Below are 15,027 nucleotides of genomic sequence, written 5' to 3' on the forward strand. Positions count from 1 at the left end.
GGTGGGCATCTTGGTACATGCACGTTCAAGGGGATGCAAGAGCCCATGGATTAAAAAGGAAAAAAAAAAAGTTATTTATGAAGCAATGTATGGAATTCACATTCATCAGAGAAAAAGAGGCACTTGTCTATCTATGGCTGGTCAAATATAAAGTAAGAAAGGTCTTGCATAACCTTCAGTAAAAGAACAATGGTATTGACCTCTATTTTTAGCACCTGAGAAAAGATGGAGTGACATCTTAAATTAGCTCACCAATGAAAAGCAGAAAAGGAGTAAGTGGAAAAGGTGCCTGTGGCCAATACAGCCTTAAAACTATCATGTCTTCAAAATCATTGCTCTTAGTGCTGGAAATGAGGGGTTTGTTTTGTTGTACCTACTGGCAAAAGCTATCTATCAATCTATACTACAAACTACATCTGTTGGGGAAAAGTCAGTGAGATGAGACACTGAAATCACAAACCTCAGAGAAGAAGAAGAAGAAGAAGACATTTATTCATTGTTCCAGTTTTGCATACACTTTCTCAGCAGAAGAGACAGTTTGTGCAACTGCAATTTTACATATTGAAAGGCCCAGGGATAAATAACTCCTGTATATAAATACATAGACATCTGTACCCACAGAAAAGTTACTCTTACCCCAATAAAATTTGAGCCTGAGAAGTCAACCTTAGTTTAAAAATAGAACTGGAGGGAGCTTCCTAAATGAAGCAGCGAACTGGAAGGAAAAATTTTAAGAACTGAAAACATTGTGAAATTATGCTTACATCAATCAGTTCATTCATTTCAAACAAGAAATTTTTTTTCTGTGTTAAATAAAGCACCAGTGTTGGACAATCCTCTCACACATTTTAAGAAAGCTACATAAAAAAGGTTAACACCATTTGTTTCACTTACAGATAGAGAACTAAGGTTTACATTCAGCATATTTTCTTTCCAAGACCTTGGGAAGCACTCATCTCTATCATCTCTGATTAAGACCTCATGTGATACAAAATTAAAAGACGACAAGATGACAGCCTCAGATAATACACTTTTCAGTATATTCCCTTTATACATGACACGTTTCTTCAAAATGAAAGAACGATAGAGAAGTTTCAGTTATTTTCATGCTAAACTTGGCTAGATCAGAAAAGTGAGCACAGGACTTGTCAAATTTTAAATTAAAACTTCACATTTGGCAAAGTGCCTTTAGTGACAGAAGAACCTAAAGAAGCCCATGTAAGAACATTTGAATTTGCATTTTTCCCTGCAGGAATTGACCATTTCTAGGATGAATAAAATGCTCTTTTTTATCTTACTTATTCATTGAAAATGACAGTTTTCCTCTATCCAATAGTACTACAGTGATTACAGGTAGAAAAATAGGTATTTTATTCTCACAATAGCTGGGATGCAGATTGGATTGAAACCTCAAGGAGGAGCCAGGTCTGCAACTGCAGTGACATAAGGATTTGCAACTTGAATCGATTCAGTATTTGACAAAAAAAAAGCTGAGGCAGTGAGAAAAGTCACCACGAGTCACACAAGGACAGCAACAGGGTGCCAAACTCTTGGTGTTGGTGGGGGAAAACTGCTTTGAGTCTTTTCAATAATGCAATATTTAACCTTCTCTGAACTAAAGGCAACAGTGTAGAGCCAGTGGAGTCAGAAGGGAAGTTCAAGGACAAACAGCAGCTCCTGCCATACAACAAAGCTGTGAATTCTGTAAGCCACCAATGAAAAAGATGGATTAAACTTGAGGAGTCCATCTCTGTCAAGTGACTGATAAAACTAATGGACCTAAAAATTTTGGTAAAGGAACTCTCAGTTTGCCAGAAGTGACTGACATATTCAGGAAAAAGCCAATTGGCACAGATATTTCATAGTATGTTTATACAGATCTGACTTCCTATTTCTACTGCAGACATGACTGTGGGCTGGCCAGGCAGTTGGTCTGACTCAGGAAACCTCTTCTTCAGAAAGTCTGCTAATTCAAAAAACATTTCAGTGTGTTGCTCCAAGATCTGAATCTGGTCTTGTATCTTAAGTTTGAGAGCCTGCTTTGAGACTGTCCATTCAACAATGATTAAAATGTTTCAGAATTAAATTTTTTAAGTTCATTACATTTATTATTGAATCTACTTTTTCTGTGAATGAAAACATTTTCTATGGCAGTAACTTACTGAGATTCTGTCCAATTTCATTCATCTGCTGCTTATCATTTGTGCCCTTGTCCACAGGATGTCTAAGAGAACTTCCTTAGTATTGTTGGCTTATTTGTTTTCTACCACAGTAGTGTATTGAAAAACTTGTGGATGATATTAAAATAAATTACTAAAAGCAAATTAAAGTTTCTTTGTAATGACATTGTACAAAGGCATGTCTGCCCACAAGAGGAGATGCCATTACTGTGAACAAGTTCTTGAAAGACATTGACTGTTAAGAATAAAGTGCATTGCAAAACTCAAACCCTGAAGTAGTTAAAACACCAAAACAGTTCAGGAACAGAAATACCTTCTAATTACTTTGCTACATACATTAAGTAATTTAGTACTGTAAATAATTTACTGATTATATCATTTGCCTACAGGCTAAAATACAACTGAAGATTTCCTCAAGCCCTGCAAAGTGAGTATCAACAACTGCCCATAACCTAAAAACTACAGGCTAAACATGCAACTGAAGATTCTCTAATGCTTTAAAACATATGCAAACACTCACTAGCTCACCAGAAGAGAAGTCCATGGAAAGGGAGCCCAGACACATAACAATCTCAACAGACCTTTATTGTGAGTATTAGAATGCAGTCAACATTATTGCTATTATAAAAAACAAATCACAGAAGGAAATATTTTGCTTCTCTCATAGAAGATTTAATCATAGTGCAGTGCTGCCTCTCTCAGAGTGTTTAGTGACAATACACTGACACACGTGGCTACAGCTGAACACAGGAGGCTTGGCCAGTTTTCAGGAAAGGAAGACAGCTGTTTGAAGCAAACAGCAATAGAACTAGCTTTAGTTATCCAGCCCACAGAATAAAGGAAGGGAACTTCTGTCCTGAATGATTTTTCATGCTAGTCCATTTTCTCCATGTCTCCAATTATTCATTTGGGTTGTTCAGGCTGGTGCAGAATGGCTGCCAAATGCCAAGTCTGCACTTGGTGCAGTGTATTTTCACCATCGTTACATGCTCTGGTTTTATATTTTCCATATACAAACAGATATACACATAGTGTATAATATTTATTGCTAAAGACAGACCCCAACACCCAGTGCCCAGGACATAACAAAGTATAAGAGAAACCATTACTGAAGCATTTCAAACAGCCTCTGCAAAATCCTCACCTAAAGCCATATGCAATCAGTGCAACAGAAAAAAAATTGAGAGCTAAAAAAATGTGAAAGAGCAATGGGCATTTCAAAAGTGATTAAGCCTCTGACTTTAATAAGCACTCCAAAATTAAGGTGCATATACTGAAACAATTTTAAGCAGTAGAGCAAAAATCTCTAGTTCCAGTGTTCTAAACAATCCTGCCTGCAAATGAATGGATCATTGCACACACCCCCTTTACACACCAGCACCTCCACAGAGCTACTAATAGGGCAAGGCAGCTGGAACAGCCTGACTGCTCTTTTGCCTGTGAAGTCCCTGCCTGCACAGTCCTGTCCATCCTCCACTTGTTGATTTTTCACCAAACTCCAGTTCAGTTCCAGATCTGTTTTGTGCCTTTTAAAGTTCCAGTGAAGAAAAATTGTTACAGTTTCCCTTTAAATACAAAGGGAAAATAGTGTGGCTTACAACATCAAATACTTTTATAATTTTACAGTAATGTTTGAATGACTCCTTTGCACCCCGACCCTCAGTTTGATAAGGAGTGCTGGAGCCCAGCAGTGCCAAAAGGGTTTTCCTGTAATACTAATTCAAGTCTAGTTAAGTTAGAAGCCAGATGGGAATAGAAGATCACTAATTGCAGAAGATAGAAGACACTTGCTTAAGAAAGGCACCAAGAACACCTGGAGATTTTGATTATGGAGCACACACTCCAACCTGTACACAAGTCCCAAGACGCTCTGGAGGCTGTGGACAGAAGAGCCAAAGAGGCCTTTGCCCATGACTGCTTCCCACAGCAGCCAGGAAGAACTGGGCATGAGAACAGAGGAGTGACCTCCAGGCACCTCAGAAGCCGGAGTGCAGAAAGTTGAAGAATGAAAAGAGAAACAGGTGCAAGCCGCAGAATGAACAGTTGAGCACATGTAGAAGCTCAGAGACAAAATTAAGAGACAGGTGGCTGTCAGCCATACAAGGTAACTGTACCCATGGAAGAACAGTTTCAATTCTTTGCCACCCAGCAAATACAGGAAATCTACCAGAAAACTGCCCAAAAATCCTATGTCTATTTGAAAGAAAATGACAGGCTTCTACCACTGTAAACCACTCCACAGCTGAACAAAGATCTATGCATCTAAGGCCAGAATATCCAAAATATGGCACTATTCAACCTACAGCTACCTAAGAGAAGGGTTAACAGGAAGCATCTTCCAACTCATTCCTTGTGATATGACCTGAAGTATGTCCACTCTGTAGCCAGAATGTGGCAGCCCCATCATATCATACCAGACCACAGCATCAACACTACATTTCATTTATGACTGCAGTACTGCTGTCCTGCCATCACTGCAACTGAAACACAGAATTCCTGATGTAGATGTCTTCGGTATGGTCATAAGTAGGAGCAGGCTTTGAAATGCAATCACCCTGATACCTCCATTAAAAAACAAACAAACCCCAAACTAAACCTCAGGCAAAAAGCTGGGCATTCAAAGGCCCCGAAAGTTTGCCATTAAGCTCTGTGAAATCACAAGAGGCTTCTGTAAAATGGCATTTCCCTTTTTCCTCTAACTATTTAGAACTCCTATTCAGTGAAAGAAGGCTGCAAATTTAAACATTTTGCCTTTTTGTGCACACAGATCAAACAGTCCTTACATTGCCATATACTATTTTTAACTCAGAGAGGGTCTGTCCCCTCCATCAAACAATGCAAGTCACAATTCAGACCCCAATAAATGATGCTGCAAATAGACTGAGGATACATCCCTGGCTTATTTAGAGAGGAAGCAAGAAGACAGATGGAAAATTATGCCTACAGGAACAAGATTCTTTCGATAAGGCCAACTAGGAAGAAATTCTGGTAAGAGCCAGATCACACTGGGGTTGACTGGCACACGAGCAAAGCAATCAACTGTAGGTTACATTCTGTGCAAAACATTTAGCATTTTTATGGCACTTGACTTGTGTTTAAAAGAAAATAAACCCAAAAGCATCTCAAAACTTTGAATACTCAAGAAACTGGGGTCAGAAACTAATGTCCACATGTTATAGACCAGCACCACGACTTGAGAAAGCAAACTCAGACAAGTTTGTGAAACATTTGAGCAGTACACAATGTATCATACACAGTATGGTCCGTATGGACACCGAGATTGTATTTTTTTGAAGATATGAATGCTTGCAGGAATTTTCATAATATATGACTACACAATGAACATAAAAAAAATACTGAACAGATTGTTTTTGTAAGCACAGTCCATCCTGAACAAAGCAGGATCTTGAGGGGTAAAATGACATATTCGTGTAAATTAAGAGGCCATTACATATACAAACAGAAGACACATTAAACCTGCAAGGGCAACTTCAACTTTGACCTTAGGATTTCCTTTTCAGGATATCATTCCTCCATCTCTGTAGTAAGAATAAAACCTCTGCCCTCCCCCCTGAACTTTCCAAGTCCACCTTCACCTTCAGTAACATTTACAATTATATTACATCACACACGTGCACACACATTGCATAATATTGCTACAGTGTATGCTGTATAAATTCTGTAAATACACTCCACTTTGTTTCAAAGTAATTCATCTGGATTTACATTTCTCTTATACAGTACACACAGTACCACATTCGAGGATATGCAGCAAGTGAATAGTCTATAAAAATGTCTCACATATCCAAAAGCAAGTAGGTCACTCAAGAATTCACGTCTGAAGCAGTTATTTAGGCATCAACTATATAACACAGAGTATTTATTAACAGTTGCTATAAAATGTCAACAGCTCCACAGCTCTAATGTTCTTTCTGCATTATGGAGTTGCCAACCACTCCATAATTCCATGTCATCACGCAGCTCTGTGATGTCTCCTATCAGCTTGATGTGGGAAGACTTTTGAAATAGCTCTGTAACTGCTCTGTAACAGGGGTTTACATTTTGCTTTGGCCATCAGGAGTGATAACTCACTTCAGGTATGACAGACAGAGAGAAAAGGTCAGGGTAGGTTTACTTTAGCAATGAACCAGCCACGCTGCTTTCTTTCTCAATAATGGTTTTATCATGAAAGTTCAATGCACTGGTTGCAAGGTCTTTCCCAGATAATCCATCTTTGGCACATTTTTTCAGTTTTATGCATCCTTAAAAGGCATTCCAAGATTTTTTGATGGTCTGTACACAATAACAATCACTTATTTTTTACATTTGTATGTAGATCAGGAAGAAAAGTGGAAAATGTAGAGTATGCAGAATAGTTTTAATAAACAGTTTTACATACAGTACCTTACATATAGAACAGTGTGTTTGCAAATTTAAATAATTTTTGAATGTACAGTGGCTTGTAGTCTTATCAAAAGGTAAATTCAAGTTTACTGTCTATCGGTTCTAAAATGCTTTTATACAGATAACTAGAACTGATAAACAGACATGAGGCATAAAATGTTCAAGTATCTTAATGTCCTCAGTTAAATAGCCTCCTTTTAACAGTCATATTTTACAAATTTCAAAACCTGTACATACATTATTTTCAATTTTAGAAACTGCTTGTTAAAAGGTAATAATGAACCACCAGTTCTTGTAGTCTGTGGTAATAAAAGCAGACATGTGCAGACAGAAATGTGTATGGTATGTATGTACATGTAGCTGTACACATATACATACACACACAGACACTGATGTAGCACTGGGTACAGCGGCAACTCATCAGCACAGGAAAACTCCTGGGCTCAAAATCCAGCAAGAGCTAACAGAGTAAGTAGGTTGCCTTTGGTTTCATGACATTTCATTCACTGAAGCTGAAAAATTTTATAAAAACAACTTGGATAAAATATCTTCTGATTTTTTTTTTCTTCTAATAGTTTAGAATTCCCACAGCCGCAGACAGTTTTGGTGCTCTTGTCATTCCCCATCCCCACTGAGAAGGGTGGGGTTTTCAAAGGGCCAACATGAGAAAAGAGCTACCTAGGACAAAAAATTGTACCTTGATTCCTGAACACTGCTAGAGAACATAAAAAAATATGAACTAGATACAATTTTGGATGGACTGCTGGCACCAAGTAGGACTTTGGAAAAAACCTTTGCCCAAGTCATAATCAAACTCTCATCCCAGTGATTTTAATATTATTTGGCACATCTGACCACTATTTTCCACTTCTGTTTTAAAGGAGCCTAGGGGTGCTGTTCTAGGGATTTCTATTTAAAAAAAATATTTTTAAAGGGAGATCATGACAAGTAATTTTCTTCAAAAATCAAAGCTAGTATGTTTGTTTTCCTGAACATTGGTAAGAAATAATCTAAAAACCTTCCTGGCAGAGAAGCTCTCTCTTTCACTAGCAAGATAAGAGGATTGCATTTTTAGTCAGTTGAATTCTGCTAATTTAGAAATATTTGCCAAGGGTTTCAAAATAGTGGCATTGCTCTTCAAAGAGTTTTTGCTTATTGAATTTTCTTGGGTCTGGGGATTTACTGGTTTAACATGTTAAAATCTTGAGAAATTGACATTTCTCAGTATATTATATGTAATTTTGAAGCCTGGACATTGAATATTCATATTTTCAATAAAACAGATTCCTGACTTTAAACTTCCTCTCTTCTTTCTACAGCTTCAGGCTATTAATGTAATCAGCAAAAAACCAAATAAATGCTCAGCTTTTTGCTGTCTTCCTGTCAGTCTTGTGGCTAATAAGAAAATTCATTGTAAAGAACCTATTTTTACTTCTTTGTTCTTCCTTTTGTCATACAGAGCAAAGTGTTGCTATTTGCTGTACTTTTCCCATGTCGATTAAGAGCTGTTTGATACGTCGCTTGAGCTGAGGCAATCTTGCCAGAGGATCTGGTGGTTCCAGTTCTCCAGTGAAATCAAGCCAGCTTTCTAAAACTACAGAAGGGAAAGGAAGAAGTTGATTAGAGTAAGTCTTTGAGAAACAGTTTCCACAAAAATTAATTTTTTCTTTCTTACTTTGTCTTTCATGAAAAGTGAAAATACACTGAGGCTGTGATTTTTATTCAACAGAAGAAATTCTGTTAGGGAAACACCAACTAATTCCGTATTTCTCTTGAACAATCCAAACTTCTGATTTGATTGTTGCTGTAAAAAGGTACCTGGGAGTAAATTTTACCTTTGGCTCACAATTTACCCCTACACACATGAAAGCAACTTCAGTTCATGGTCTACTCTGACAGTTCTGGAACAGAAAATGGAACCCTTAAACACAAGGCTTGCTTCTGCCACTTTAACAGGCTCCTGTGGACAAGAGGTCACAGAATGTTTTTTCAATCTTCAACAAATGTTTTCAAGAAACTTCTCTGCTTGTAGAAACAGAGAAGGGAAAAGGTCAACCCTGATAGTTTAGAAACACTGCCTAGGAAAAGCAGGGATACTGGAAGTAAAACTGCAAATAGAGATAGTTTTATTTGTTAGAAGATTAATTAAGGAGTCCTAGGATTAGACTATGAGCTCTCTTAATTACTTGTTTCTATGACTGGCAAGTTATAGACACTTACATGCTACAATATTCTCATACAATATAATTTCATTCAAGTTTTCTCATGAAGATTGAATTGTCTTCATAAAACTACTTGCTCACTAATAATAAAGAAAACAAAGTTAAGGCAATAAAACAAAGTTGAAGGCATGAGCTGAAGGCACCTTGTTTTTCCTAAATATTGTCAATTACTAGAACAATCACGCAAAATTAGCTCCAGACATAGAAAAAGCTATCAACTTGATGATCCATATCTGGACAAAGACTAGACAACTTATCAAAACTTTCTGAAGTCATGGCCTGAGCTCAGGGGTTCTGAGTGCTTAATCTACTTTATTGGGCATTGAAAACTTGCGGAAGGAGGTGGGGAGATCAAGGGTACAACCTCTGTTTATAGTTCTGGGACCCAAATTTGAACAGAATACTTAAAAATTCAACCTCAGTGCCTCAGATCACTTTGAACACATTAGTTATGAGAGATGCTGCTACAGGTACATTAACAAGTAATCTGGCAATGCAGTTACCATCAACTTCTTTTTCAATCAGGTCCATTCTGCTGGTGACTTCATTCTGTACATTCTCTATATGGGTGAGGAGATTTAGCTGCCATTGAAGATGTGTGTCCACTTGTTCTTCTGAGCCTTTTCTTTCATTACAAACAAACACAGTGTTTCCTTCAGCAGAATTCTTCATAGGAGTAACAGAAAGAAAAAAAGTTCTATTTAAGATTTTTTTTTGCTTTGTTTTAATTTCTGGTGCTGATTTCAACATTTGAGTGACATGATAAAGTCTGCTGGCTTACAACTGTACTTCTGTATACACAACCCAAAGCTTACTCAGAAAGCCACATACCATGACACATCAATAGACTATACCCAATAAAATGCAGACTCCACATAAATAAGCATCTATACCTCTTGCCTCATTTCCCTAACACTGAAATTTATCTGCTCAGATACTTTGTTTAATGCAGAAAGACAGATTGTACTTCTGTGCCCTTTTTATATAAAGAGCAACTTAAATCATGAAGTGCTGAACTGCATGAGTCTACTGCCACCAAAAACGTGCAAAATCCTAAGGCTTGCTTCCATGGAAAACTCTCTACAATGCAAAAGTATCTAAGATGTCAACGGTCACTAGTTTGCACAAATAAGCTGGACATCCTATTTCCCAGAATGGGTCAGGAAGGGACCACAGTGGATCACCTGGCCCAACCTCCCTGCTCAAGCAGGGTCATCCCAGAGCACATGGCACAGGATTGCATCCAGATGGTTCTGGAGTATCTCCAGTGAGGGAGAGACTCCACACTTTCTCTGGGAAATCTGTTCTGTTTGCTGATTAAGACAAAAAAGCTTCACTTCCTACCTGCTATGACCCCACCTACCTTCCAAGCACAAGTTTGGGGAAGAACTGAACATGTTTGGCGACAGTTACAGTAACATGAAGAGTTATGCAAACACAGGATCTGAGGAATATTGAATTCTTTAATATAATTAGTACCTCCACAGCATGCCAGAGATAATACATGAGCTCCTAATCTTTCTACATTTGATGTTTCAGCTACTGAGTGGAAGTAGATCAGATTTAATAAGTTAAAAAGGCTCAGCATCTGCAGTAATTAGCAGGATTATCAGCTTCCATTTTATATCCACTATGACTTGATATCAAATGAAGTTCTTTCACTATTGAAGATTTTATTTTAAGAACTAGAATGCGAGATACAAGTGCTCACACAGTGTCAGTTCATGTCAAATGCCAGAGCAAAGAAATACTTTAATTGTATTAATACACTTCTCTGAGGAGATCAGCTAGTTTTCCACACCACATAAGAAAAAAATGGTGTTAGGTCTGTTATTAAAATATTTCTTTCTCCATTCAGGTATAGGAAGAGTGAGAAGAGAGGTAAAGAAGAAAATAGGAACTGATGGATTTTAAGTTACCACTTAAGCAAAAAAATCCAACTTTCATTTAGACTTAAAATCAATTAAAAAACATCAACCAAACAAATAAAGCTCTGACTGACCTGCAAGCAGCTTTATTAGCAACTCAGATGGGACAAGTGTTGTTAATATTCACGATCTTCATTAAAGGAGTTAAAATTATGTATCAGAGATCGATTTTATTCAAAAGGTGTGGGAGTTTTGATGCTTTTATGATATTTAAAATTTCTTCTCTGAAGACACCAGGTTTGCTTCCAGTGTTTGCAGTAATGAAACTGTTAGTAATCTTATGAAAAATATTTCCAATATAAATAAGAAATTATCTATTTCTGACAATTTCCAGACCTTCTCTAAAACAACAGGAATGCCAATTTTCCCTTGGTGTAAAAGGATCCAAGTCCATGATCCTAAAACCAAAATCATCTTTCAGCCTGCTTCAATAAGTTGGAGAAAATTTCAAAGCTAAGTAACTTAATGCCTAAATAACATAACCATTTTTTTCTTCTAATGACCTCTGTATTTATTCAAATGGCTCCTTGAAATAAACCCACAAAACCCAACAGGTTCTCCTCTAAGCTATGAGATCAATGTAGGTAATCAGGGAGTGATGGCAGGAGAACAGTTAAGGATACAGCTTGAGGACAAGAAATAACAGGAGGTTCAGGTTGGGAAGGCTTGTGGTTTCATAAGCAAAACCAAGGAAAGTAAATACAATTTTAAAGATAATGCATATCCCAAAAAGGGATTTGGTAACAGTTAATCCAAACAATGTTTGTAAGAGAAATGGAAGTATGTAACAGAATTGCAGATTAGGGTAAAATGAAACAGTATGGAAAACCAGAACATTAAAAGGCTCTCAAGAATGCTACAAAGGAAAATTCAAAGTCCCAACCAAACTTTGACAAGGAGAGGAAAAAAGGCATCCTAGAGAGAAATCAGATAATTTAAAAATAGTCCTTTGATGTCGATTTTAATAGAAGTGCAAACAGGTTCATGGGGAAACCAAGGAGAGCTTTTCCATGCCTGTCATGTTTAGGCAAAAGGCCTTATTTAGATCAAGGCTAATTACTGGAAAGGTGATCAAGGTGTCCTCAAGGGAGAGAACACTCTTAAACCAAGAAGAGATCTGTCTGAAACAGTGTCAAACAGAGACCACCACAGCATATATTTAGATATATGCTTGAATCTCTGAAGGAAATATTAGTTTTGTTTGACTGCTCATGCATATGTTCCTTAAATTCTAAATATCTTTATACTTTTTACTATGATGATTTAAACTACTGTTGGAAGGCAAGAGTATTTGACACTGCTGCATGTCTCCTAACTATAAACCTGAATATAGTTGTGCAATGTAGCAAATTTAGCATAGAAACATGTCTTTTTAATTAGAATGAGCCATAAATTCCCCATCCAGACTATACAGCTTACATGCCACATTTAGAACTAAAATTAAAAAGAAAAAAAGATGTATCATACTCATTTCTTCCACACCAGAAACTGTACTTCAAAAGGAGGATGAATTGGATGATTTATGCTCATACAGCTGGTATTGTAGAAACAGAAAGGTTTGTTTCTCTTTGGGTTTTGCTCAGAGAACTGTTCACTAAAACCGTATTATCAAGTTTCAGACCTTTTCCACCAAATAATGGATTCAAACCATTAATGTATAAATGAGAAAGATGTTTAAACAGCAAAATATAATCCTGACTGAAAAATGTTTCATTAGAAGAAATATGCAATATAGAAGACTGAAAAGCAGTTGCACATGAGGTGAAATTAGTTGGTCAGTAAATCAGTACTTGTGGATGGCATTCTAGGTAGCACTGCTATTAAAAGAATAACACAGTACAATAATAAACACAATTAAAAAAAAAACTTGGTTTAACAAACAACAACAAAAACCTCCTAAATACATGTAGATAACTGAACTGAGAGAAAAAGGAAAACCTGTCCCATTTTCCTCACCTTATTAAAAAACACATAAATTCTGTTCCAAGACCCTGTATTTAAAGAATAGGGTTTCCTTTCTCTCAAAACATTAAATTGAGAATAAATTTTTAGCATAGGCAATACCTCAAATCATACCTTGTATTTCATAGTCCAGCTGAAATGAACATACTTCACCTGGAACTATTACAGTGATCCGAGTTTGCTTCTAGTAATTTCTGCCGACTTATTTGACAAATATGTTGACTTCCAGCAATAAACATTTTTAAATACCTGTATGTACTTCAGTTTCATCAGACTGAACATATTTTTCCAAATAAAATTTCCCAGATGAACAATGACACTTACCTGCTCATTCATGCCACCATCTTTAAAAGAATATTGTAAACAGTTTTTATTCTCTGTGTGATATTCCTGATCTTCCTCAAAACTACTTGTGTCTTCATCATCTGAGCTCATAGGGTCAGTGACTGCTTTGTAGTCATGACTAAAACTCTGTGGTTTTTGGTAGCTGTGCTCACTTGTGATATAGGTTTCCTCCATCTTCTGGGGTATGCTGGGTGGCTCTTTATGGTTTTGACTATGACACGTCCTTTCAGCTGGGTTAACAGCATCTTGCAAAGTCACTAACTTTTTTTCTACCCCAACAGTTCTTTGTTCTTGTTCTTTTCTCATCCCTGAATAAGCCCAGAGATGAAGGTCTGGGTGATGCTTATTTCTGAAATGAAGGGGAGGGAAAAAAGCAAGTTATAGAAAATACACTTAGAGCACTGAACTATTAAGCATCCAATTCTCTTAGATCTTAGCTACTGATAAGCACCATTATCAAACAAGAAGTACTCCTAGGTCATTCATCAATTTAAGATAAATCTAGAATGCCCCTTCAACACAAAATTTACCAAAAAATCCCCAATAATCCAAACAGACCAGATCTGCTTGGGTGCTGAACACCTTGCTCCTGCTGAAGCTGAGGTTACTGCACATCTTGCACTTAAATTATTAAAAATATTACACAAGAAAGAACTTCAGAGACAAAAATGCATATGGAATAATGGTAGTCTCTGCTACTTGAATATATAAAGCTGGAAAATAAATCCTGGGGTGATACCTACTTCAGTATCCCAATCTTCAGCTGCAATCCATGCAGTATCTCAGTTACCCCATACACATCTGCCAGCAGGTGATGTGTTGACACGATCTTTTTGGCATTAAGATGAGAGTAGTTCTCTTTCAAAAATGATAATCCACACATGTGTCCATTGTTTAGCCAGTCTTTGTCATAGAGATATTTGGCACTCCACCTCTGTCCTGGGGTAAGCAATAAACAAATTGAGGGCCATCTAAAGCCACAGCAGAATATTTACAACTAGAGTGCTATAATTTGTTCTGTACTTGCCTAAATATCTCCTAATATCCATGAAAGGATGACTCAAGATTTTGATATTAATATGTAAGTATTTAGTTTTTGTGGATTAAGAAGAAAGTCTTAAAACCTATGAGAAAAAAAGAAGCCTGAAACCTCAAGACCCCTCTAAATGGCATTTGAAATTAAAATCTAATCAGCTTTGCAATCAAGCTATATATTAAGATCTACACAGTTATCAAAATAAAAAATAACCACCAAAAAAAAAGTTTACATTGGCATTTTATTTATCTAAGTACTGCAACTTATTAAAAGAAAAAAAAAAAAAAAAGCCTAAGTTACCAAGAGAAATGTTAGAGAGTGGATTTTATGTGGACATATCCAAAACATCCAGTTTGTTTCTAAAAGACAAATGTTTTGCTACTGAAGTCAGTATCCATTTATTAGAAGCCAGAATAGGCTTCAGGAAAAGCAGATATTTCAAAGTTATCTGACAGCAGAGCTCTTACACTCCCCTTTGAGGTGCCTTTCACCAGACTTCTACAGAGGGTATTGATGTATCTGGGCCTCAGGTACCCCCCACTATGTCTTAACCCAACCAGCAAGAATGAGTATTTAGCTAACACTTCTACAGTAGCTAAATAACTACTAAAAATCCCAAACAAATAAATTAAAAAAATAAAAACCCAAACAAAATAGAACAAAACCAAAAAGCCCACCCAAAACTAGAAATGCATAATGCTAATTACTGCAATGTTAGTGTTTACAACAAGGCATCCAGACAGACTGATGGCAATATCTTACACTCCATTTCAAATCATACTATCATCATAGACAGAACAAAGAACGGGTTGATGGAAGCCCTTCGTACCTTTCAGGAGAATACCCTGTCTATCTCCTTTTTGCCCATTATCCCAATACACTTTAAAATACTGACATTGAGAATGACTTTTTTCTCCTGACATAGAAAGAAAAGAAGTAATGGTTAGGAA

At 36.8% G+C, this 15,027-nt stretch overlaps 1 protein-coding gene across 5 annotated transcripts in view; it reads right to left on the bottom strand.

Moving 5' to 3' along the window:
- Positions 1 to 500: 500 nt before the first annotated feature.
- Positions 501 to 15,027, bottom strand: part of PHF20L1 (PHD finger protein 20 like 1) — a 59,681-nt gene continuing 45,154 nt past the window's right edge. For all 5 annotated transcript variants that reach the window (XM_083862523.1, XM_083862524.1, XM_083862526.1 and 2 more), the window contains 4 exons: positions 13,785 to 13,980; positions 13,021 to 13,390; positions 9,310 to 9,472; positions 501 to 8,178 (listed from right to left, as the gene is read on the bottom strand). In XM_083862523.1, the coding sequence (XP_083718649.1) occupies positions 8,036 to 8,178; positions 9,310 to 9,472; positions 13,021 to 13,390; positions 13,785 to 13,980 (872 nt within the window). In that variant the 3' untranslated portion in view covers positions 501 to 8,035. The remainder of the gene's footprint in view (positions 8,179 to 9,309; positions 9,473 to 13,020; positions 13,391 to 13,784; positions 13,981 to 15,027) is intronic.

Source organism: Zosterops lateralis (assembly GCF_965231275.1).
Source record: "Zosterops lateralis genome assembly, chromosome: 1".
Classification (NCBI taxonomy): Eukaryota; Metazoa; Chordata; class Aves; order Passeriformes; family Zosteropidae; genus Zosterops; species Zosterops lateralis.